At 38.3% G+C, this 22,029-nt stretch overlaps 2 protein-coding genes across 7 annotated transcripts in view; one reads left to right on the top strand and one right to left on the bottom strand.

Annotated features, from left to right (window-relative positions):
* Positions 1 to 1,401: 1,401 nt before the first annotated feature.
* On the bottom strand, positions 1,402 to 11,416 carry sh2d4a (SH2 domain containing 4A). Of its 2 annotated transcripts, XM_058411303.1 has the most exons (10): positions 11,213 to 11,406; positions 10,471 to 10,542; positions 10,058 to 10,364; positions 8,846 to 9,005; positions 7,132 to 7,258; positions 5,407 to 5,554; positions 5,047 to 5,245; positions 4,791 to 4,921; positions 3,975 to 4,192; positions 1,402 to 1,917 (listed from the first exon to the last, which is right to left on the bottom strand). In XM_058411303.1, exons 3-10 carry the CDS (start codon positions 10,230 to 10,232, stop codon positions 1,825 to 1,827), a joined length of 1,251 nt encoding a protein of 416 aa, XP_058267286.1. In that variant the 5' UTR covers positions 10,233 to 10,364; positions 10,471 to 10,542; positions 11,213 to 11,406; the 3' UTR covers positions 1,402 to 1,824. The 2 variants fall into 2 exon arrangements, with proteins under 2 accessions (XP_058267286.1, XP_058267284.1); XM_058411301.1 differs by lacking the exon at positions 10,471 to 10,542 and having other exon boundaries at positions 11,213 to 11,416.
* A 9,271-nt stretch (positions 11,417 to 20,687) lies between these two features.
* The window catches only part of psd3l (pleckstrin and Sec7 domain containing 3, like), a 122,208-nt gene continuing 120,866 nt past the window's right edge, over positions 20,688 to 22,029 (top strand). For 2 of the 5 annotated variants that reach the window (XM_058411280.1, XM_058411282.1), the window contains exon 1: positions 20,688 to 20,915. Coding sequence is in view for 1 of the 5 variants with exons in the window: in XM_058411284.1 (XP_058267267.1) it covers positions 20,882 to 20,915 (34 nt within the window). In the remaining 4 variants the exon portion in view is untranslated. The remainder of the gene's footprint in view (positions 20,916 to 22,029) is intronic. The other 3 variants (XM_058411284.1, XM_058411285.1, XM_058411283.1) reach the window with 3 other exon arrangements.

The following is a 22,029-nucleotide window of genomic DNA, read 5'->3' on the forward strand; positions in this document are numbered from 1 at the left end:
TCAACCACAAGCTACTTAGAAGAGTCCGAAATGCACCTGATACAGTACATGCTGTAAAATATAGAGATGTGTATAATTCATGTTTTGTGGCTGATGTTCTGAAGATAACATCAACAATTCTGCTGAGTACCAGGATGGTTCCTCTGTGAGGAGGAGGTCTGTACATGGCCAGAGACCGAGCTTTCAAAGAACATGCTTCCAAATCAACACGAGTCTCTTACTTTTTTAGAATTTAGACAGGAATAAACTCAGTGCTGTTATTCTATACACAGCAGGAATCACAAAATATGACTTGTTAGGTTGCTGAGCATATTAAAGCCACTGCTTTGTGGGTCTTCTTTTTGTTTCTAATGTGACTATACAAAAAGACAACTAAAAACAGGTGATTGTTTTCATATATGCACACACTTTTGCTCATTTTAAGAAGGGTGCCAATATGTATGGAGATATTTATTAACCTATAAAACTTTATTATTACAGTGAACTATGTATAGCAGTGTGGAGTTATTTAATGGTGATGTATTGAAGGATACTGATGTAAAGGGATATAAATGACCTGAGCTGTCATCTTTTTGTAGTTTCTGTTGTCATCTCTCTAGTCTCTGGATTTTTCATGTTTTTGTCTGATTAATTTGATTTGCCGGAGATGTTTGATGCTGACATTTTACTGGCTTGCAGAGCTTAATTTGCACATCAGAGAAAATTTGGAAGCTTGGAAAATTAGAACTTTTTCTTTGACAAGCCATATATCTCAGTGCTCTTGTGTGCATTTTTAATGAAGTGTAAAACTTTTAGATCATGTTTTAGTCATGTTTTACTTCACCCTGTTTAGAATATTTGATGAATATTAATCATTAGTGTTAGAGTAAATAAAAACCTTTTGGTAAATAACAGAGAGAATCTGTCAATGATTCTCTAGATAGACTATATTGCCAATATTGGCCCGCAGTCTCCGCTCTAATTCATCCCAAAGGTGTTCTATGGGGTTGAGGTCAGGACTCTGTGCAGGCCAGTCAAGTTCCTCCACACCAAACTCACTCATCCATGTCTTTATGGACCTTGCTTTGGTCACTGGTGTGCAGTCATGTTGGAACAGGAAGGGGTCATCCCCAAACTGTTCCCACAAAGAGCATGAAATTGTCCAAAATGTCTTGGTATGAAGCTGAAGCATTAAGAGTTCCTTTCACTGGAACTAAGGGGCGGAGCCCAAACCCCTGAAACACAACACCTGAACTCAATGATCCGGAGGGGTGTCCCAAAACTTTTGACAATATGGTGTATTTATCATAATGTACAGATTTGAGAAGAAATTTCCAGCAAAACAGTAATGTTCTAGGAAAAAAACCCCACAAAAACAAAAAGATATCATAATATATGCTCAGAAATGAATACTGTGATATCATTTAATACAAAAAAATGCAGTACTTTTTTGAAAACTTTTTAATTTTTGAAAACTGCTCTCCATAAAACATATGAAATTATGAAATTACATAGCAGCTTACTTGCACACTTATATACCACACGAGTGGCACGGCTTATCCCTATCCTGTCTCTAAATAATTAAAAATGCAGCCACGTTATCAAAAGTGCGTAATGTGCCTTCGTCTGACACGGCTTCTGAGCAGAAGTGAATTTTTTGCATGGACATTTCTTCATTAATGGATGGTTGCATAGCTGTAACTGGAGCCTGTGTACAGTGAACTGTAACTGCACACTTCCCAACTGTTCATTACACAACCCTCGATGCCTGTAGATTTCAGAAGTCTCTGGAGCCTGGATGTGTATTTTGTTGTCCTGCACCATGGCTCACTGAGCTATAGAGCTTCAGGTGAAGAGATCGGCATAATCCAGAGTGCCAGGTTTCTGTCCACACGCATGCAGCAGCAGCTCACCTCCAGAGGGTGTTAAGGGCTCTTCCTGAAAGCAGAACCAGGAAAAGTTATTGTGTTGTTTAACTATATTTAGGCCATGTATTGATTGTTTTATTCCTCTTACTTCACAGCAATTTGCTAAACTAACAATTTATTTACTCAATTATTTTTTCAAACAGCTTTTATCTGTTCATCATAACATTTAAAGTTATGGAACATCCAGGAAGTTTATATTTTCACATTAATAGCATGTTAATAAGACATTAACACACAACTTGGCCACTCATCTGAAGATTAAACATCTCCTGAGGAAAAACCTCATCATATCGACACATTTTCTGTTTATATGGAGCCTCTGTCACAAGTTCCTTACCTTCTGACCAGAACTGAGCATTCAGCTGCCCTTCAAGTGTGTTTGACATATTTTAACGATACTGAAATTCACCTGGGTACACATCTGCACACTAACAATTAAATATTAAAATTGACCCAGTGTGATAAGAGCATATAGTTTACGGGACCCCTTGGTACTGTACAGGTTAAACTGAACTCAGAAAATTATTGGGATTTTAAAACCACTACATAAATAAAAAATAATAAGGCCTAATATTTTTTTGGTCCCCCTTTTGCTGCCAGAACAGCCCTGACCTGCCATGCACTGTTGTCAGGAACAGCTGGACAGTTCCCTGCCAGGCCCGGAGAGGGCACTGGCAGGTGAAACTTGGAAGCCTGCTTCTTTGTGTGTATTTTGTGCCACGCCTTTCCCATTGTTCTCCTACCCTGTTGTGTAACCTGTTCCCAGTTAACCATAATGTGTAGCCCTTTAAATAGGGATCCTTGTGTACCTGTCTTTGTCGGTCATTGTTTATTGTTCAGTGTTTCATGTATTATGTCCTTCTTAAAGCCATGTCTTAGTTTATGTTAAAGGTTTTGTTTGTTTCAGTTTAGTTAGTGTTATGTTATTCTATGTGATTAGGTTAGTCTTCCCCATGTCTGTCTGTCTGCGTGAATAAAAGCTGTGCTACTTGTAATCCTGTGTATGGGATTGTCTCCATGACGTGCCTGTGTACGCACCACCACGGAGGTCCGGGTTCGAGCCCCGCACGGGGCGGGGGCGTCCGGACGTGACAACTGTGTATTCTGACCCCTTTCTATCAGAACCGGCATTAACTTCTTCAGCAATTTGAGCAACAGTAGCTCGTCTGTTGGATCGGACCACATGGGCCAGCAATGAGCCTTGACCGCCCATGACCCTGTCTCCGGTTCACCACTGTTCCTTCCTTGGACCACTTTTGATAGATACTGACCACTGCAGACCGGGAACACCCCACAAGAGCTGCAGTTTTGGAAATGCTCTGATCCAGTGGTCTAGCCATCACAATTTGGTCCTTCATCAAACTCAAATCCTTACACTTGTCCATTTTTCCTGCTTCTAACATCAACTTTGAGGACAAAATGTTGACTTGCTGCCTAATATATCCCACCCACTAACAGGTGCCATGATGAGGAGATACTCAGTCTTATTCACTTCACCTCTCACTGCTCACAGTGTTTTACACATCAATCAGGCATATGTCCTACACACATTGTCTTTATCTCACACCCAAACAATATAGATGAGATTTGTGGTTAATGACTAGATCAGATTTAACAATGAAAGTGTCATTTGTTTTTGTGATAACTGTGATTTATAAATTGTGTAACAATATATACTATAATAAAAACCTTGGTGGCATAAATCTAGACATTGAAATATAACAATGTTTCAATTAATGACTTATATTGAGCTGATTTATCAAATACAGGTGACGAAAATCAACAGAAGAACAGGAAACAAAAGATTTTTGCAGTCACTGGCTATTAATCACAGCTCTCAAAAACACAACTGCAAATCAGATTGATTTACAACAAATACAAAAATTAGTAAAAACATAAAATGGGTCAATTTAATCCAAACACCACACAAGAGTTAAAAATGTAATATGTGAAGACAGATTTTCTTTCATTTTTTTTAATCAAAAATTGAAATTCATGAAGAGTATATTGACATTATAAAGTATATCAGGAAGATATTTATTGATCTAAAATAAATAAAGCTATTACCTTATGATACTCCACCAGCTCTCCCAGGGATGCGAACTTGATCTGGTCTCCTAGCAGCATGTAGCAGTTGTCTGTAGCATCAATGAGGAAGTGCTTGAATTCGTCTGGGCTTTTGTAAGACAGAACATATCCGAAGATCCTTTCACTAACACGGACCAGGAAACTTCCCGGGCCACCTTCACCCAGCAGATCCTCAGCCTCCTGACACGAGATTATACCTGGAGGAAAAGACGAGACGCTCAGCTCAGTTTACTAGTCTGCTTTTCTTAAAGTAATATACTAATGATCATATCTAACATTTGACCTTGCTGCCACCTTGATCTGTTTGGATCAATTCCAAATTGTAATCAGTTCATCTGATAGTTTCATTGATAATTCCGTATAAATCCTACAAAACATTCAGCCACTTCTTTTCTTTTTGAGATATCATGCTACAACAATCTCTGATGTGCAATCAATGAACGGTAAAATAGAGAGGCTGGGGTGAGAATGATTGTTTATTGCTGTTATAGTGAAAGGGAACTTATTTCCTGGAAACTGCTGTAGTATAAGAGGAATAAAACTCAACACAACATGCTGTTATAGGAAATTAATCAAGGTTATTTTACTAATTACATGTGCACTATACTCATACCATACTGATGTATTGAATAAGACAGACCTGGAGTGACATCTTATATTAGAAGAATATTAATGTAAAGAGACTTCATTAAGGTAAATCACTGGATCATAAGTACCACTGGTTCATGTACACTGTGTCATGCCTTCAGTCTAATCTGTATTACACATTCCATACCATGCAGAATGTGAATTTACCGTGGAACCAGGGAGCGATGCAGCTCTCCTTGTCTTGGAAACAAACTCTGAGGGGCAACTGTTCCTCTTTGAACCAGCGGATGATATCCTTCTGGTTGGACGATGACAGTGAACAACGTATACCGGCCCTCCTGTTATTCAGAGTGTTAGTGGTTAAATATAAAGAGGCTTCAGTAATATGCTGCTTGGTTTGATTTTATCAGTACTAAGAGGTGTTTGATTTTCTGCTACAAAATGTACTGTGATGCCTACAGACCTGTGAAGAGGCTCACAAGTGAGAGTGAGGTTTCTGGGTTTGGGTTTAGGTGGAGTTGATGGTTTCTCTTCTCTAAAGGCTTTGGTCATGGCTGCCACTCGACCTCTCTCCAGTGCCTTTACAGAACGCCTGCGGTGATCCTCCCTCGTCTGCTTGGCCAGAGAACGTCTCCGCTGGTCAGCTGCTTTAGATTTACGCACTAGAGCACACACACATTTCAAACTTGAAATTCTAATTTTATCTGTCATGTAGTGAATTGTTCTGACTACAGGCCGCAACACACAATTGATTATTAATACAGAACTCAAACTTTTTCTTTTTCACAGGCTAATAAAAAGGTTTTAATTTCTCTTCTCTTACATGAATCCTGCCAGGCTTGTTCCTCTTTGTCTTGGCTTTTCTGTTGTCTCTCTACTTTCTTTAGGCTTATATAAATCTGCTGTGCTCGTTCCTCCTTCAGCCTCCTGACCTCTTCCTCAGCTTTTCGTCTTTCCTCTTCCTCCCGCCTCTGAACACAAATAGGAAATAGAGTACTTTAAATAATAAAGGACAATAAAGGACAAGAATAGGTAGACTATATAGCCAAAAGTTTTGGGACACCCCTCCAGATCATTGAGTTCAGGTGTTGTTTTTCAGGGGTTGGGCTCGGTCCCTTAGTTCCAGTGAAAGGAACTCTTAATGCTTCAGCTTCATACCAAGACATTTTGGACAATTTCATGCTCTTTGTGGGAACAGTTTGGGGATGACCCCTTCCTGTTCCAACATGACTGCACACCAGTGACCAAAGCAAGGTCCATAAAGACATGGATGAGTGAGTTTGGTGTGGAGGAACTGGACTGGTCTGCACAGAGTCCTGACCTCAACCCCATAGAACACCTTTGGGATGAATTAGAGTGGAGACTGTGAAGTGTTCCAAAACTGGGATGTCTGCCTTTCCATGCACATGAATGTAATATAGAGTTGTCCCACCCTTTGCAGCGATAACTTCTTCAACTCTTCTGGGAAGACTTTCCACAAGGTTTAGGAGTGTGTTTATGGTGATGCTGATGTTGGACGAGAAGGTCTGGCTCTCAGTCTCGGCTCTAATTCATCCCAAAGGTGTTCTATGTGGTTGAGGTCAGGACTCTGTGCAGGCCAGTCAAGTTCCTCCAAACCAAACCCACCATCTATGTCTTTATGGACCTTGCTTTGTGCACTGGTGTGAAGTTTGAAACAGCTCTAGACAGAACAAGGACATGGGAGGTTGGAGATGAGGCTACATTTCTGTGCACCTTCAGAAACAAGTACTCAAACTTTAATTTCACAGGTAACTGGAGAAGGTTTAAAGAAGGTGACTCGGCCTGATTACTCATTTTCAATGTGAGCTGGCGATTTCTTGTGATATGAGCGACAACAACCTTTGGCGACTAGATGGGGGTGTGTCCATATGATGCAATAAAGTTGAGAAAATGCAAATGTGGAGTGACTTTCTGTAGTGACGACCAATGAGAGTGAAGATAGTAGAGCGCACATGAGCACGTGAAGAGCTCAAACTACTTCACCTTCATCTCGCATGAAATGATTAATATATACACTGCTGAATTTAAAATCCAAAAGCCAAATCTTCCTACAGAAGTTTCGTTTTAGTGGTAAGAAAACTGATTTGTTGTCAGTTGAAATGCTCGCTGCACCACCCACTGGGAAACCAGCAGTAGGAACATGTCCTGGTGTCTTCAGGAGACAGATTGAAGCCATAAAACTGGAACATCAGAAGCTTAGCAGCTGCATTTTGGACCAGAGACAGGAGTAAAAATTGACTGTTCTTCTCACCCATAGTCTCACATTCAGCATATTTGATTTGGAATTACAGTAAGATGAAAATGTAGCATTGGTCCTCCTTGGTGTGGAATCTGATTCAGCCTACATTCTAGCATCTCCAGTTTTACATTTTTTCTTCAAAGCTCATCACTGACTGTTGTAACAAACCTGCTTTTTGGACATACTACAAATCTGGAGTAACTGGTAGAGCAGGACTAAGCATGAGAAACCACTTTAAGGCGTGAAAGCCTAAACTTAATATAGATTTGACATAATGACTCACAGTACCTTCAAGTCCTCCTGTCGGCTCTTCTCTAAGGCAGCTGCCTTTCGGGCTTCTTCCTGCCTGGCAGCTTCCTCCTTCTCCATATACAACCCCGAGAAACGTTTCTCCAGTTCAGCTTCTTTCTTGGCCCTGCACACGATCACAACACCTAAGTCAACATTCCAACACAGTCACTGTGGAATGCCTGTAATAATATCTTACAAGAGCGAACAAACACAAACCATTACTGTATGCACACACACTGAAAATAAAAGACTTTTTGTGGGCTTTCAGGTCTCGCAGGGCTTTTATTGTCAGCACAAGTTTAGTCTTCCTGAGAAAGAATTTATTTGTTTTAAAGCATGTATGAATTCTCTCTGTATTCATCTACATGAAGTGAATTTTGTTCTACTTTCTCTCTTAAGCTACACTCACTGTCCACTTTATTAGCAGACTTTATTTGTACACCTGCACATTCATGCAGTTTTCTAGTCATGTAGCAGCAGCAGTACAAAGCCCCCTTGTCATTATGAACATTAATCCATAATGAATGGGCTAGGCTTCAATCTCCACATGCATCAGTGAGCCCTGAGTAGCCATGACCCTGTCCCTGGTTCACCAGATGGCTTTTCTTGGACCACTTTGTTAGGTATGAACCACTGTGTACCAAGAACACCTCCCTGTTTTGGAGAAGCCCTGACCCAGTCGTCTAGCCATCACAATTTGACCCTTGTCAATGTCACTCAGATCCTTACGCACGTCCATTTTTCCTTTTTTCATCACATCACCCTTAAGAACTGACCTTTCACTTGCTGCCTAATTTATTGAAATTCTTCACAGGTGCCATTGGAATGAGATAATCGATATTATTCATTTCACCTGTAGTGGCTTTAATGTTAAGGCTGATTGGTCAATATAAAGCAAAAAAAAAAAAAGTTAGACATAAACTACATAGTGAGGATATAAGTACATTTCTAAGAAATGAATGAAAGAAATTGGTAGAAAGTAAATAAATAAGTTAAAATAAATAAGAAATTAAAGAAGCGGGATAAAAAGTGGAGTCCAGAGCAAACTGTAGCTCCTGAACATGTGCTCTACAGGGAGTGTCCTGCGTCATTATCCTGCGATTAGGCTGGAGAAATGTTTAACGACAGGGAATTAAGGAAATCTCACAAGGACGATTAATGACTAACCTGCACCTCCATAGAAGGTCATGTGAGAGCTGGAGGTAGAGTTCACCTCTATACAGGCAGAAAATCTTAAATCTTATCCAGATAAGATAACAGAGGTTTGCGTGTAGCATTTTGGGAGGAGTTTGCAGCACTGCACCTTTAAGAAGTGACTTATGAATGTAATAATGAATGCAGGAATAATTAACAGCTTCATAGCTACATTTAGTTGCATTCAAATCATTATATCATGTTACCCAGCAGTAAAGGTCTAGCAGTAAAGGACATCGTATTTATCTATGAGTTATGTAAAATGTCAGACTGTGAGCGATGCAAAACCAATTTCTAAACAACACTAAGCACTTTAATGAGAGTTAAAAAAAACTTGAGACTAGAGGAAATGTTGTAGTGAGTTGATAATCCATTTGTACTGTAACTTTCCTCTAACAGGTAAATGGTTCATCATGTGCCGGGAAACAAGTGAAATGGGAAATTCCAGTCGGTTCCAGTGTATGGAATAAATATGTAGTGCTTAATAATACACACACACACACACACACACACATACCTGAGCTCCTCTGCCTCTTTCTGGGCCTGCAGTGCCGCCCTTTCAGCCATGATCTTATCACAGATCTGGTCATAAGGTTTATCATCAGGATGTTCTCCCATCACCCACACCCACACGTCACTGTCTGACGCCTTCATCCACGATACGGTCTTCACTGACACTGAGGGACCGAACAAATTAAACATGAGGAATATTCTAGCATCTTTTACACACTTCTGTAACTTATGTGTGATTAACACAGAAGAACATTTCAACATGTTTCTCTGTACTGAGATTTATCTATCTATTCAACACTGGAAAAATACAGTAATGAGCAGTTACAGATCCAAAACATTTCCTTGGGCTTCTGCTGTACACAAGTATGATCAGATGAACTGTAACTGAAGCTCTTTAGTGTATATAATAAGTTATTTTGGTCATGTTGCTATGCGTGTAATCCTATCCCATCTCTGTAAGGATAATGACAATTTACAGCTTTCAAGTATCTTTAACTTATGCAAAAAAAAAAAAAAAAAAAAAAAAAAAATTAATATATATATATTCTTTTGCTTAAACTTTTACTGACCCCCATATCTAGCATTACAAGCAGATTTGGTCAAATATTCTCTTATGACCTTTATTGTGTAAGGAATAAAAGTGTGCCGTTATAGAGAAATCACTAAGCTAGTTATTGTTATCACGATGAAGTTCATTATATTACTATAATAGACATCCTGTAGTGTTCAATTCCTCTTTTACCACAGCAATTAGCCAGTGATTCTTAAAACCTGTCATTTGATTTCACGTTAGTGCCCAATCAGATTTAAGAATTCGAAGCTGTAGTATAAAGTTTAATATATTAGACTTGCATTATAAATGAGCTCCAGTTAAATGTTTGAGCTCCAATTTCAATGTCCTGTAACCTAGAGTCTCCATACCTGAAACAGCACAAAGCCGTCTTCAGCAGTTATGCAGCATTTTTCTGTTAATCAGTAAAAAAGTCAGAATTCTTTTGCAAATAACTCAAAGTTCCAGGCTGAACTATGACTTTTAGTTCTGTGAATATTTCAGTTTTGAATTGGTAGAATCTCAACCGGTTCTATCAGAGTCGGGATGAATGTGGACATGTGTGTCTCAGGCTGAAAAAAGTTTAGCTTCTCACTTTGTAAATTAAAATAAAAATGGAACTACTTTCAATCTTTTGGTAGAGATCTGATACTAACACAAATGTACCTTTTTTGGGCTTCACCGTTTTAGCCTCCTCCTTCTCGAGCTTTGCTTCTCTCTCCTTCCACCTTCGGATCTGTTCTTCTCTCATTTTAAAGAAGAGAACCTGCTTCTGCTCTTCGTTCAGTTCGGCGAGCAGCTCCGGCTCGATGTACATGTCTTTGAGAATCTGCTGCAGCATGGTTATCGTCCTGTATCCTTCGTCTTAGGAAGAAATGTTCTTCATGTGTACAGTCCCAAAATCCAAAGAAGTCCAGAGGCACAGACCAAAGCAGTGAATCACTGTTTCCTCAGCGTAAACAGTCCCAAACAACTGCATTAATAAAAAACAACAAAAAAACAGAACACTATATGAAAAGTAAGACACATAGACCTGCTGCTTGTTAGAGTTTTCCAGGGAATTTTCAGACTACACACACCAGCTCTGCTTCACCTGCACAGTCAAACTCTCCTGCTGGAGTCAGATCTTATCTGCAGGCTACTTCCTCATTCTAGTGAACATGAGGAAAGTGTGGTGAGCTTTTAAATAGGAACAAAACCCTCCAAAAGACCCACAGGTAAAAAATAATACAAAACAAAACAAAAAAATACAGAACACTGGTTATGAACTTCCACATGAATTTTAATGCTCTGCTACATCCAGTTCATCTTCATCTGAGCCTAGCCTAAAAATGGTGTGAGGTGGGAATACACACCTCGGGTGAGATGCCAGTTAATCACAGAACACACTGAGAGTATGGATTCAGTGGATATTACTGAATATTACATTTTTGTTTTGGATAAGTCTTGGATAATCTCATCAGGATCTTCATATTTGGAAACTGTAGCCTGTCCACCTCACTGGCATGTTTTTGGGAGATGGGAGGAAACTAGAAAACCTGGAGGAAACCCAGTAATACAGTAATCTCAGGACTGAAGCATGGACTGTGAAACACTGTCTGGTTTTCTTTCTTTCTTTCTTTCTTTCTTTCTTTCTTTTATTTTCAATTTAATTTCAATAAACCAATTGAAGATTTTCTAGAATTTAATTGTATTGTACTACTTGTCCTGCCCTTTAATTGTTATTTATAATAATAATAATAATAATAATAATGAAGCGTACAAATAAAAATAAAACAACGTTAAACACACACACACACACACACACACACACACACTTACCTAAGTGAATGCTTAGTAAATCGCCCCAAGTCTCACACAGCACAGTCCTGAAGATCTTGTCTAGTCACCAAATGTCTTCCAAAATATGAAATGATTTAGTGTTTGATCAACTCGAGTGTATTTTCAACACCGTAAGAGTCGCCTGAAGGTTTGTCCAGTTCGTCAGTGAGAAGTTTCCACCCACATCTAAATAACCATGTCATGGTTGTACCTGTGGAATCAGACAGGAGCACAGCGCCCCCTACAGATGAATTGATAAAGATCCCTTCACCTGAACCTAGCTCTCAGTGTCAGTTTCCATCAAATACATAAATAGTTTCATTTTGTCAAGGTTTCCTTATATTTTGGGACACAAAAAAGCCAAAAAAGACATAAAAATCCCTCCAAAATGTTTATCTAAGAATTTAAAAGTAATTGTATTTATCATATTCACTCCCCGCCAAAAGTATCGGAACAGCAAGGCCAATAGAATGTTTTTTTGCTGTAAACAGAAGAAGGTTTAAGATCAAAAGATGATACTATAAAATGGTTCATAATTTCAGCTTTTATCTCCTGGTATATTATATGTAGATGTGTTAAATGACATACAGCACAGTTTGTATCAGACCACCCCATGTTTAGGCAAGCAAAAAATATTGGAACATGTGTTTCTAGTAGCACAGTCCTGTTAGACTGATCATTTTTAACACAAATAGCTCCACTCTTGTTTTTTAGGTTTCAGTGTCAGCTGTGCAGATTGAAGGATAAGTCAATATGGTGATAAAAGAAGCTGAGAAAAGAGGAAAAACTATCATACGCATTGGAGGAATGTCCTGAAAAATAAAAACAAACAAACAAACAAAAAATGCTGATGCTCTAGGCAAAAGACACAGGACAAAAGCTGATGACAGAAAGGTTGTGTTAGCATAAATGAGTTTTTATCTTCTTTTTTTAAATAGCATACATCTGAAAACAGAGACATATTTACATACCAGCTCCTACATCACTGTTAACACCACAAAGAGTGTTTGCACATTTCAGCATTCCAGAGAAGACAGCTACTGAGAGGAAGTTATTTGAATGACACCGCACAAATTCCTGTAACACAACTCAGAAAACTAATAGTCCAGTGATGATGTCTGTTCTGCAATGTGGTTTGGGGAGTTTCAGGTGTGTGTGTGTGTGTGTGTGTGTATGTGTGTGTGTGTGAGGCCTTCAGCACGTATTTTACACATCCTGTTTCCTTATTTTTGAAAATCCAGAAAAACAGGAATATCGGTGATGCAGGCAAAACGTTACTCTAGTCCATCCCTGTAGTCCAGCCCTGTAGTCCATCCCTGTAGTCCATCCCTGTAGTCCATCCCTGTAGTCCAGCCCTGTAGTCCATCCCTGTAGTCCATCCCTGTAGTCCATCCCTGTAGTCCATCCCTGTAGTCCAGCCCTGTAGTCCAGCCCTGTAGTCCAGCCCTGAGGTCTTGTTGGCACTAGGTGGCGCTTGTATTCTACATTCACAGAAGAACCTCGACAAATTGGAGGAAATTATCTGACATCAAGTTTCTGCAGCTTAGAAATGCATGGTTTTAATCACTCAAGCCCAAACTAGAAATGGCCTTTTTTATGATTTTGTATTTATTCGAGCATGATCAGTGACTAAGTGTAAAAAGCTAAGAGCTAAAAGTGACATCATTACTGCATTCTCTTTAAGCCTCTAGCCCACATTTCCTTTGCCAGGTTTAGCAGTCATTAGTATTCAGTTAAAGCAAGAAATGTCCTCAGGTTGTTGTTTTTTCCCCAGAACATTTTGTCCTACCTTTGTACCCCCAGGTTCCTCTTGTTTACACGTTGTGGACTCTGACTTTAGGGGCTTGATGACTCAGTCTTTGGTAAACAGTGCTTTAAAATCACTTCATGACTCCAATTTCCCATCAAGATCTTTAACTGTGCATATTCTAATGGTTTTCCCTCTCTGTCTGATTAGAGATGATTATTAGTGGCATGATGGCCAAGAAGAGCGTACGGATGAGGTATTTTAATGTAAGTTTTATATTCTACACAATAAAACGGTGTATACTGGCTAACTAATTAAGCCATGGAACTTGTCCAGAAACCCAAACAGTCTTTTATAATTTGTTCCAAAAGTGGCTTTGTGTTGGTTTCTTAACTGGGAGAATAAAGCGGTGCACCTGGCACCATAAAGGACATCTCTTTTCTTTTTTTTTGGACATGTGCACAAGACAGAGATGTCTGTTTTTCTGTGGCCCAAAATGAGTCTAGTAAAAAAAATTAAGAGATGTTTTTACTGGACAGTGATTATATAAATTACATAACATCATTGCTATTGCATTGTGCACTTACTGACCTCTGTACAGCAAAGCACCTAGTGCTAGTTTTATTTGTATCCAGCTTTTCTTACATTTCTTTTGTATCCACAATTTTTCTCAATCATTGAACAGAGCAACAGAAAGTGTTTATTTGTCACTACAGTGCAATGAAACTATTTTTCTTAACAAAATCTCAGCTTGTTACAAACCTAAGGACAGCCATGATACGGCACCCTGGAGCAGACTGGGTTAAAATCCATGGTAAAGGTCACAGCAGTATCCCCTGGTGGTCCAGCGGCAGGATCTCATGCTCTCCTTGCTGTGGCCTGGGTTCGATTCCAGGGCTAATCCAGCTACTGAGGGGTCAACTGTGGGGTCAGTGCCGGTCCCAAGCCTGGATAAAATGGGAGGGTTTGTTTCAGGAAAGACAGCTGGCATAAAACATTTGCCAAATCAAAATATGGAGACAAGATGATCTGCTGTGGTGACCCCCAACAGCCCAAAGAGGTCCCAGCAGTGGCAGCTTGAACCCCCAACCGTCTGAACCTTAACCAATGAGTCACTACTGCTGGTGCATTCGTATCAAATCAACCTCACCCAGAGAGGGCTTTCAGTGGAACTGGAATTCATTATTTTTTTGACTTTTTCACTTTTTGGGAGTAACTCTCAAGTGCCGTAACTGAGAAGATTGTGATGCATCTAAAGATTCAGGAATTTTTTAGAACTATGTGGATAGTCGAAGAGGTCAAAATGCGACCATATGAAGGGCTTTCCCCAGATCCCCTCATGTGTGTACTTTTTTTTTAATCTCTCATGAGAAACACATTACTGTCTCTGCATTAATTTTCTGTATCTTTTGGCCAGACTCTCCACTCGCTCAGTCGAGAAAAAGGATCCTCAGTCTTGTCTTGTTAATTTGCTGTTTGTGAACACAACCCAGAGTTCAGAATGATACTGTGCATTAACTCAAAGGCAATAATTATTTCCTGCTCTGTGCTGGAATGGAGCTCTATAATTTGCTCGTGTTTATACGACTGCATGATCGTATCTCTGTGGAGCTTCGGTTCATCGTGGTCGGTGTATCAGGGGTGTGACCCGGGATGGTTTGTGCAGCGCTGTGCCCAAGAGACAAGTGATTTTAGAAGTTTTAAGTGCAAATGTAACTCACAAGAAAATAGGGCTGGATATTTTTTCAAGCTTACTGGCTTGGTACAGATATTGAGTAATCCAGGAGGTGCTTTCGGATAGTCTGACCTCATCGTGGATGTCATCCATTTCGATTCAGAGTGCTCGGCACACTGTTCACAGCTGGGCTTAAACATTCATTTTATTGAGCTGGATTCAGTTTTTCACTCGTATATTTTCCTCATAAATTTAATAAAGCACCGCAATAGCATTTTATGTAAGATTATATGACACTAACTTGCACAAGTCTGTGATCCATGATTTGTTGCATGCGTGCGTGTGTGTGTGTGTGTATGTGTGTGTGTGTGTGTGTGTGTGTGTGTATGCGTGTGTGTGTGTGTGTATGTGTGTAAGAGAGGTTTATTACTTATTCTAGCCTTATTTGTACTCAGCTCCTTTCACAGTGGCCTTTTAAAGGTCATTTTCTAGATTTATGTCCCACTATTTTTAGTTATGTTCAATATTTATCTGGCTCCATTCAGATTTAAAAGCATTTGGCTCCACTCCTTTGTTTTATATATATATTATATTAAAATACAAAAAAAAAAAGCCCTAACGGATAGACCATAGCCATGTCAGAATGCCTAGAGCCAAGTTTATTTTGGATGCAAAGCAGAGCATTAGATGAGAATTTATGATTCACTCCTTGTGCAGGTGCAAGTCATCGAATGTGGTCTCAAAACATCATATTCCATCTCACTACACTGTTTCTTTTATAAATCAACATTTTGGCTTAGCACCGTATATACAGAAATGGACTTTCCAGCCACGTTCCTACAAAGCTTGCCGACTTGTAAAAACATGCTCATGTGTCACCTTTATCTTTTACTTTTCCCCTTTGGCTTGCTGCAGTTCTTTCCTGAAATGGCTCTCTGTTATGTCCCAGCATCTCGGTAATCTCCAGTGTTTACATGAGAACAAGCGGCTCTATCAAGCGTGGTCTGGGATCAGAGAGCATTAGGGTGCATTAATACCAGGGTCAAGCAGTTGGAGAGGAAGGTCGAGTCCATTGACATAACTTAGTGGTGTAATGCTCTGCTGTGTGAGTGTGGAGGATACAGCCTTTCCTGTGTGACATGCTCTCTCTCTCTCTCTCTCTCTCTCTCTCACTCTGAGGGACAGTAAATGTGGCCTCTGTTCGCTTGACCGCTCATGTGCATGTCCGTACGTTCTCTGTTTATGCTTTCGGAGACTTTAGTGACACAGGAAGCTGCTGTTTCTGGTATCTAAAATAGACAATAAAATCAGCAGTTTTCTGGCTTTCATAGAAGAAACAAATTAGAAAGGATTAGACCAGTAGGGTCCAGTCTCAGATTTTTAAAGAAAAGTTTTGTGTGTGCTTTCAGATGCTTGTGTTCATTTGCTCTGATTTGCTCTGAAAAGAAACTGAGTGTTAACGAAAACCTTCACCCCAAAAGACATGATAATTGTTTATATTTTTTGGTGCTTAGTGATTCTGATGCTAATTGATTGGTGAAATATTCCTGTGAGATGAATGCAGTTGTGTGTCTATGTCACAGTGGATGATTGCTAACATCTAATATAAGGGATAACAACCAGGTTTCAGTCATAACTCCTAAATCAAAAGAGCAAGAGCTTCTTTTCTCTCTCATGTCCTGATCCAGAAATGTTCAGTGTCATATTAATGAGAAATCCCAACGCTGGTGTAAATGTTAGACTTCCAGAATGTAATGCAGCTTTACGACACAACAGCACAAAGCCAGTGGCTCGGTTTGGGTAGTTATGGATCAGCAGTATTAGCATTATCATATGGTATTATAAGTAAAATTTTAGAAAAAGACCAGCGTCACAATGAAAGACCTTTTTAAAATGATCGTTTTTAAAACTAAAAATGCCCACGCAATTACATTTCATTATGAAATGAATGAAGATCACATGTTAATTATAAAAATGAATATGCACGACATATGGGATTGATTTTTCTCTTTTTTTTAAATAATGACCTTCTATGACATATCTATAATACAATAATGAATAATAAAATAATGAGCTTAAATGACATAAAAGAATTTCTAACGTGTGTATTGACATGTTTCCTTTATATACTGTATATACCCTTTATATATTAAGAAACTCTTTTCTTAAACCTCATTCATTTCCTGCATTGCCGAGGTCATCCACTCTCCCATTCATTTAAACCTAAAGAGTTGTGAAAACTATAAAAGTGAAGTAAAACCACTTTGACCTTAAACACATGATCATGTCACCTGAATGCTTACAAATCCAGACTTAACAAGAAAAGACAAATATTCAATGCCTAGCATAATGTAAGCATCTTTTCATTCATATCAGATTGTAATGTTTGAGACAAATTTGCTCTGAGACACGGTCCGCCTCTGCATAGGCGCTGAACAAAGCCCCTTTCAGACCCCCCTCTGTTTTGACTGGATCACAGCCACCAACCCACACGGTGCTGTAATTAGGTTGACCTCAGGGCCGCAGTCAACATCTGGCTCCTCCATTGCCCATCAGTGTGGCTAAAGTGATCGAATGATCACATTCCATTCCACATCTGACATGAAACATTGAGCAATTTCTATCAGTTGTTCCTTTTTTTGTCACTGTACACAAATTCTTGCTTTTTTTTAATTCTTTTTTTTGGGTGTTAACACTTCACAGCTGCAGGGTTCCTGCTTCGGTCCTGAGTTCAGGTTACAGTCTGGCTTGTTTTTTGTACATTTCCTCTGACCTCCCAAAACCATGAATTGGTGACATGAATGTGAATGAGTTTGTGTGTGTGTGTGTGTGTGTGTGTGCATCTTGCCCTAAAATGGACTTCTGTTCCCAGGATAGGCTCTGGATTTACCACAGCCCTGACCACAATAAAGCACTTACTAAAGATGAATGAATGTTAATGAATCTATGCACTAGATACACTATATTGCCAAAAGTTTTGGGACACCCCCCCCCAAATCATTGAATTCAGGGTTCAGGCTTGGCCTCATTGTGAAAGGAACTCTTAATGCTTCAGCATAAAAAGATATTTTGGATAATTTCATGCTTCCAACTTTGTGGGAACAGTTTGGGGATGAATTAGAGCAGAGACTGTGAGCCAGACCTTCTCGTCCAGCATCAGTGTCTGACCTCACAAATGTGCTTCCAGAGGAATGGTCAAAAATTCCCATAAACACACTCCTAAACCTTGTGGAAAGCCTTCCCAGAGGAGTTGAAGCTGTTGTACTTTTGGCAATATAGTGTAGTTTCCTGCAATCATTTTCTTCTTCTTCTTCTTCTTCAACCATATTCTTTTGTAACTATATTACCCCTTGATGGTCCCTGTGACTTTAACAGGTTAATATTTGTGCACAACCTTAACTATTTAGACAGATACGATATTATCATCAGCTAAACAAACAATATAAAACAATCCTTCTATTACTAGCCTTTTCTACTCTGATGTTAGTATCCAGTTATGATTATTTTACACAGAAACTGAGGAAACAGAGATTCGTCCTGACAAGAAAGCAAGCACACTGACCTATCCGGGTGAAAGCGTGACGAGATTTTTTCTGCCTGGGGGTTTCTGCAAAGAGGAAGTTTCTGGGGTGATGATATTATTGCAGCACAATCATCTGTTCTGTGCACACAGTATGTCAGTTCCAGTGAAAATGCTGCTCTTTGAATAAACCCCATGATGTACTGACACTCCTTTAAATATGAATCACTTCACGCATTTCTTTCTCTCTCCTCTCTTTTCTTCTCTCTGTCTCTCTCTCCCTCTCTCTCTTTCTGTCTTTATATAGTCAAAATTATGTCTGCCCTCAATTCTCTAGAACTGATTAGAATTAGAATGTCCTTGTTATCTATTTTGGATAAGTTGGTCAGATCTACAGCCGATCAGAAAGAGGTTCTGCAAATGTCTGTGCATGGTGGTGTTCTTGTATAGCTAACATTTTATTTTAAATAAAATAATTTTAAATAATACTGTAAGTAAATAATAATAAAAAAAAAATTAAATTAAAAAAAAAATATATATATATATATTGTGTATACACACACACACACTAATCAAACGTCCCGACAAGATCAAATAGTTAGAAATTCATAATCTTGTGAGGGAAATTTGATGCCCACCAAGATATAAAACGTCTCAGTGTGATTCCCCGGCATTAAAACATTTGTTTTATAGCTTTTGGAGTGTATTGTCTCTTTGACAGGTATTTATGTAAGGACTCACTAACCAGAACCAGCAAGACCTGCCGGCACGAGCAAAATGTTTCTGTGGAGACGCAGGAACAAATTCTTTTCTAATTGGTCCAACCTGGGTGAGAGGTTGAGAGATTTTAAATGGATGTTGATTCCTCAAGGGTCAGAATTTTCTTTAGTTTTATGAGTGTAAAGTCCAGATTCATAAACCAACTATGTAATAAGCTGCAACAGAGACTCCAAATGGTATGACATTATGAATCATAGGAGCTTCATTGCAACGGCTGCATGACAATTAACCTATTGACACGAGCTTCAAGTGTAAAGACGAAAAGAAATATCGGAAATGTTGTGATTTCTGAAGACTGATCAATGACCTATGCTGTGTGCACAATCCTGTGCCAGGTTAAACAGCCAGCTGGCTTTAACAACTAACCTGCAACCAGTCGAACTTTTCCCAATCGTTTGTCTTCAGTGGAAAAATCTCAGCTTATTGCTTTGGCTAGATACTGCTTAAGCCATTTGGTGCACAAGGTAGCTCTGTGCCTTTTTAAAATACAGAAGTACTCTGCTGGACCAGTGCAAAGGCACTTCATAAAGACCAAACTCTCATTTCCTTTGAGAACAATCCACACATTGTCATAGACTGACACAAGTGCACACTTCCAGGACGAAAGGAGGAGGCAAATGAGAAAAAACTGTTACTGCAAACAGGCCCCAGAGTATAGTGTCCAGTGCTTCGTAAAATGTTAAAAAGTTAGCAGTAAACTCAGCTTTGTAATAAAGTATAGACACAAAGGCTTACATTCATCATATGCTCCAGTGAGGCAAGGAGATTTAAAGACAAGTTTGTAAGATTAAAATATGAATGAAATGTATTTTTATAGCCTGATTAGGTACACATAGTCTGAATTGTAATGTGGGCTTTTTTTATTCTTTTAAATCTCCTACTTCAGCAGATTTTTTGCCAAGCTGTAGTAAGCAAACCTACTCATCGTTTTTTTTGTACTGCCTTTATTCCTCTTGCTCACTCACAGCATGCTGAAATGTTTTTACTGAGATGAATGAGCCGTAAAAACACCAATGGTGGGTGAATCAACTAGGAATCGGTTCTTTTTTGAACGATTCGTTTAAATTGTGTAAAACAAATCCAAATATTTAGCTTATAATAATAATAATAATAATAATAATAATAATAATAATAATAATAATAATACAAATAAAATAGCCATAAAATAACAACTTTAATTTAAACTATATTTTTTTTCCATATCTGTTACTATACTTCTGTGAAGCTGAAGACAATGTCCATTGTTAAAAGCGCTATACAAATAAATTGAATTCAATTAATAATAATAATAATAATAATAATAATAATAATAATAATAATAATAATTATTATTATTATTATTATTATTATTATTATAACAATAATAGCATTAAGAGAAAGATGAAAACAACAACGATGTTTAAAACAATCACGAAAACGTTTATAAAATAGGACAAAATAAGATAAGAAGAAATATCTAAACACAAAAGTAAAATAATATAAATGTTTATAAAAGTAATATAAGGAAAATAAAAGCCAAAATCTCTAATGTATGTATATTATCATGCGAATAGTTCTTTTTGTACTTAAATTAATGTTGATTAAAAGTATATAATAATAATAATAATAATAATAATAACACTGTATAATAATAATTACACTGTAGTCCACACTATTTCTGGTAGCTGCACTAGGTGGTGAATCAAAGGATTCAAAACACGCGTAGTTCGATTCACCGAAATGACTCTGCTTAAAAGAGTCGGCTCAGTAAAGCGGTTCGTCATGTCCAGCGCTTGTAAACTCGTGTGAATGAGCGTGTAGACGGAGATGTAACGGAGCTCTAACATTAAACAAGGCGAGTTAATGTGGCAGTGAACATGATCACAATCCGGGATTTAACACAGCATCCATCTGAACACAGGCGCATTTCATTAAATCACAACACGACTCAACACCAATACAGGAGAAATGCCGGAGTCTGAGCCAGGACTGTTCACACACAGTAAGTAAAAGGGTTTAGTTTGAAGTTCTAGAATAAAATCTGGAATCATTTAAAAACAAGCAAACAAACAAACATAAGTTTGTAATAGTGTGAAAGTCAGTACAATGTCATTTTAGGAAGATTATACTGATTTTAGTTGAACTTTTTTAGAAAAGTTAGCTCGAGCAGATTTCTTATCTCACTTGACTTGTGGGTGTCTCTTTTAGAAATAACTTATTTATTTATTATATTAGTGTGATGTAGCTTCAAAAACTTTACATCATGAATCACTGGCATTCCCTATTAGACACAAGGAAGCTCATGCCAATAGCTATATATAGCTTCCATATGGAGTACAATAACTATAAACTGCCTCAGGCTGTACATTACCCAGTCCATTCATTTATCTCAGGTTTATATCCATAAGACAGAAGCAAACGTCTGAGCCTTAAGGAATCAACATCCTCTTAAAATCTCTTAACCTCTCACACACATTGGAATGATTTCCATCTTTTCCATAATATTCTGTGTTCCTGATCATATCTGTTTCATCTAACATCTAAAATATGTCTGTTCTTTGTAACTGAGTTGTTTAGTGTTTCTAAATCTTTTCATTTATACTGTATTTTGCATTAAAAGGCTTAGTGTACTAAATGGCTTAATGTCTCATTCTCTCAAATGGCTTTTTAACATTATAACAGCCTAATAATATAAAAAGAGAAAAAAAAACAAAACCTCAGTATGACTTTTATGACAGTTTAATTGCAAATGTATGTCTCTAAGATGATGAAATATTTATCATTGAAAATAGATGTAAATTAATATGAGGCTGGTGGTGTCCCAAATACCAAATAACATGGTGCCGGTGGTGGCCCAAATACCAAAATAGCTTATGAGTAGCCTAATTAAACTCATTAGCCAGAAAATATGTAATTCACTGGAAACTCGGCTAATAATTAGCATGCAGAAATACAAGTATAGTACATGTCTGACTGCTGTAGGTTCTTCTTTGTTTTGATGAGTACAGTAGGCATGGACTGTACAATGCTTCCTTTTCTTTCTCTTAAATGTTTACTTTGTTGCCCACTCACTGCCCCAACAAGTTCTCTGCTTTATCGGTGCTCTACCACCAGCA

Source organism: Hemibagrus wyckioides, linkage group LG16 (assembly GCF_019097595.1).
Source record: "Hemibagrus wyckioides isolate EC202008001 linkage group LG16, SWU_Hwy_1.0, whole genome shotgun sequence".
NCBI classification, from domain to species: domain Eukaryota; kingdom Metazoa; phylum Chordata; class Actinopteri; order Siluriformes; family Bagridae; genus Hemibagrus; species Hemibagrus wyckioides.

Bases quoted from the DNA above. Each gene is read 5' to 3' on its own strand.
- sh2d4a (XM_058411301.1), bottom strand. From the start codon at position 10,232: ATGCTGCAGCAGATTCTCAAAGACATGTACATCGAGCCGGAGCTGCTC. The intron at 5,555-7,131 runs GTACTGTGAGTC...ATTTGTGTTCAG, and splicing joins GCCGACAGGAGGACTTGAAG to AGGCGGGAGGAAGAGGAAAG. The intron at 5,246-5,406 runs GTAAGAGAAGAG...TGTGTGCTCTAG, and splicing joins ACAAGCCTGGCAGGATTCAT to TGCGTAAATCTAAAGCAGCT.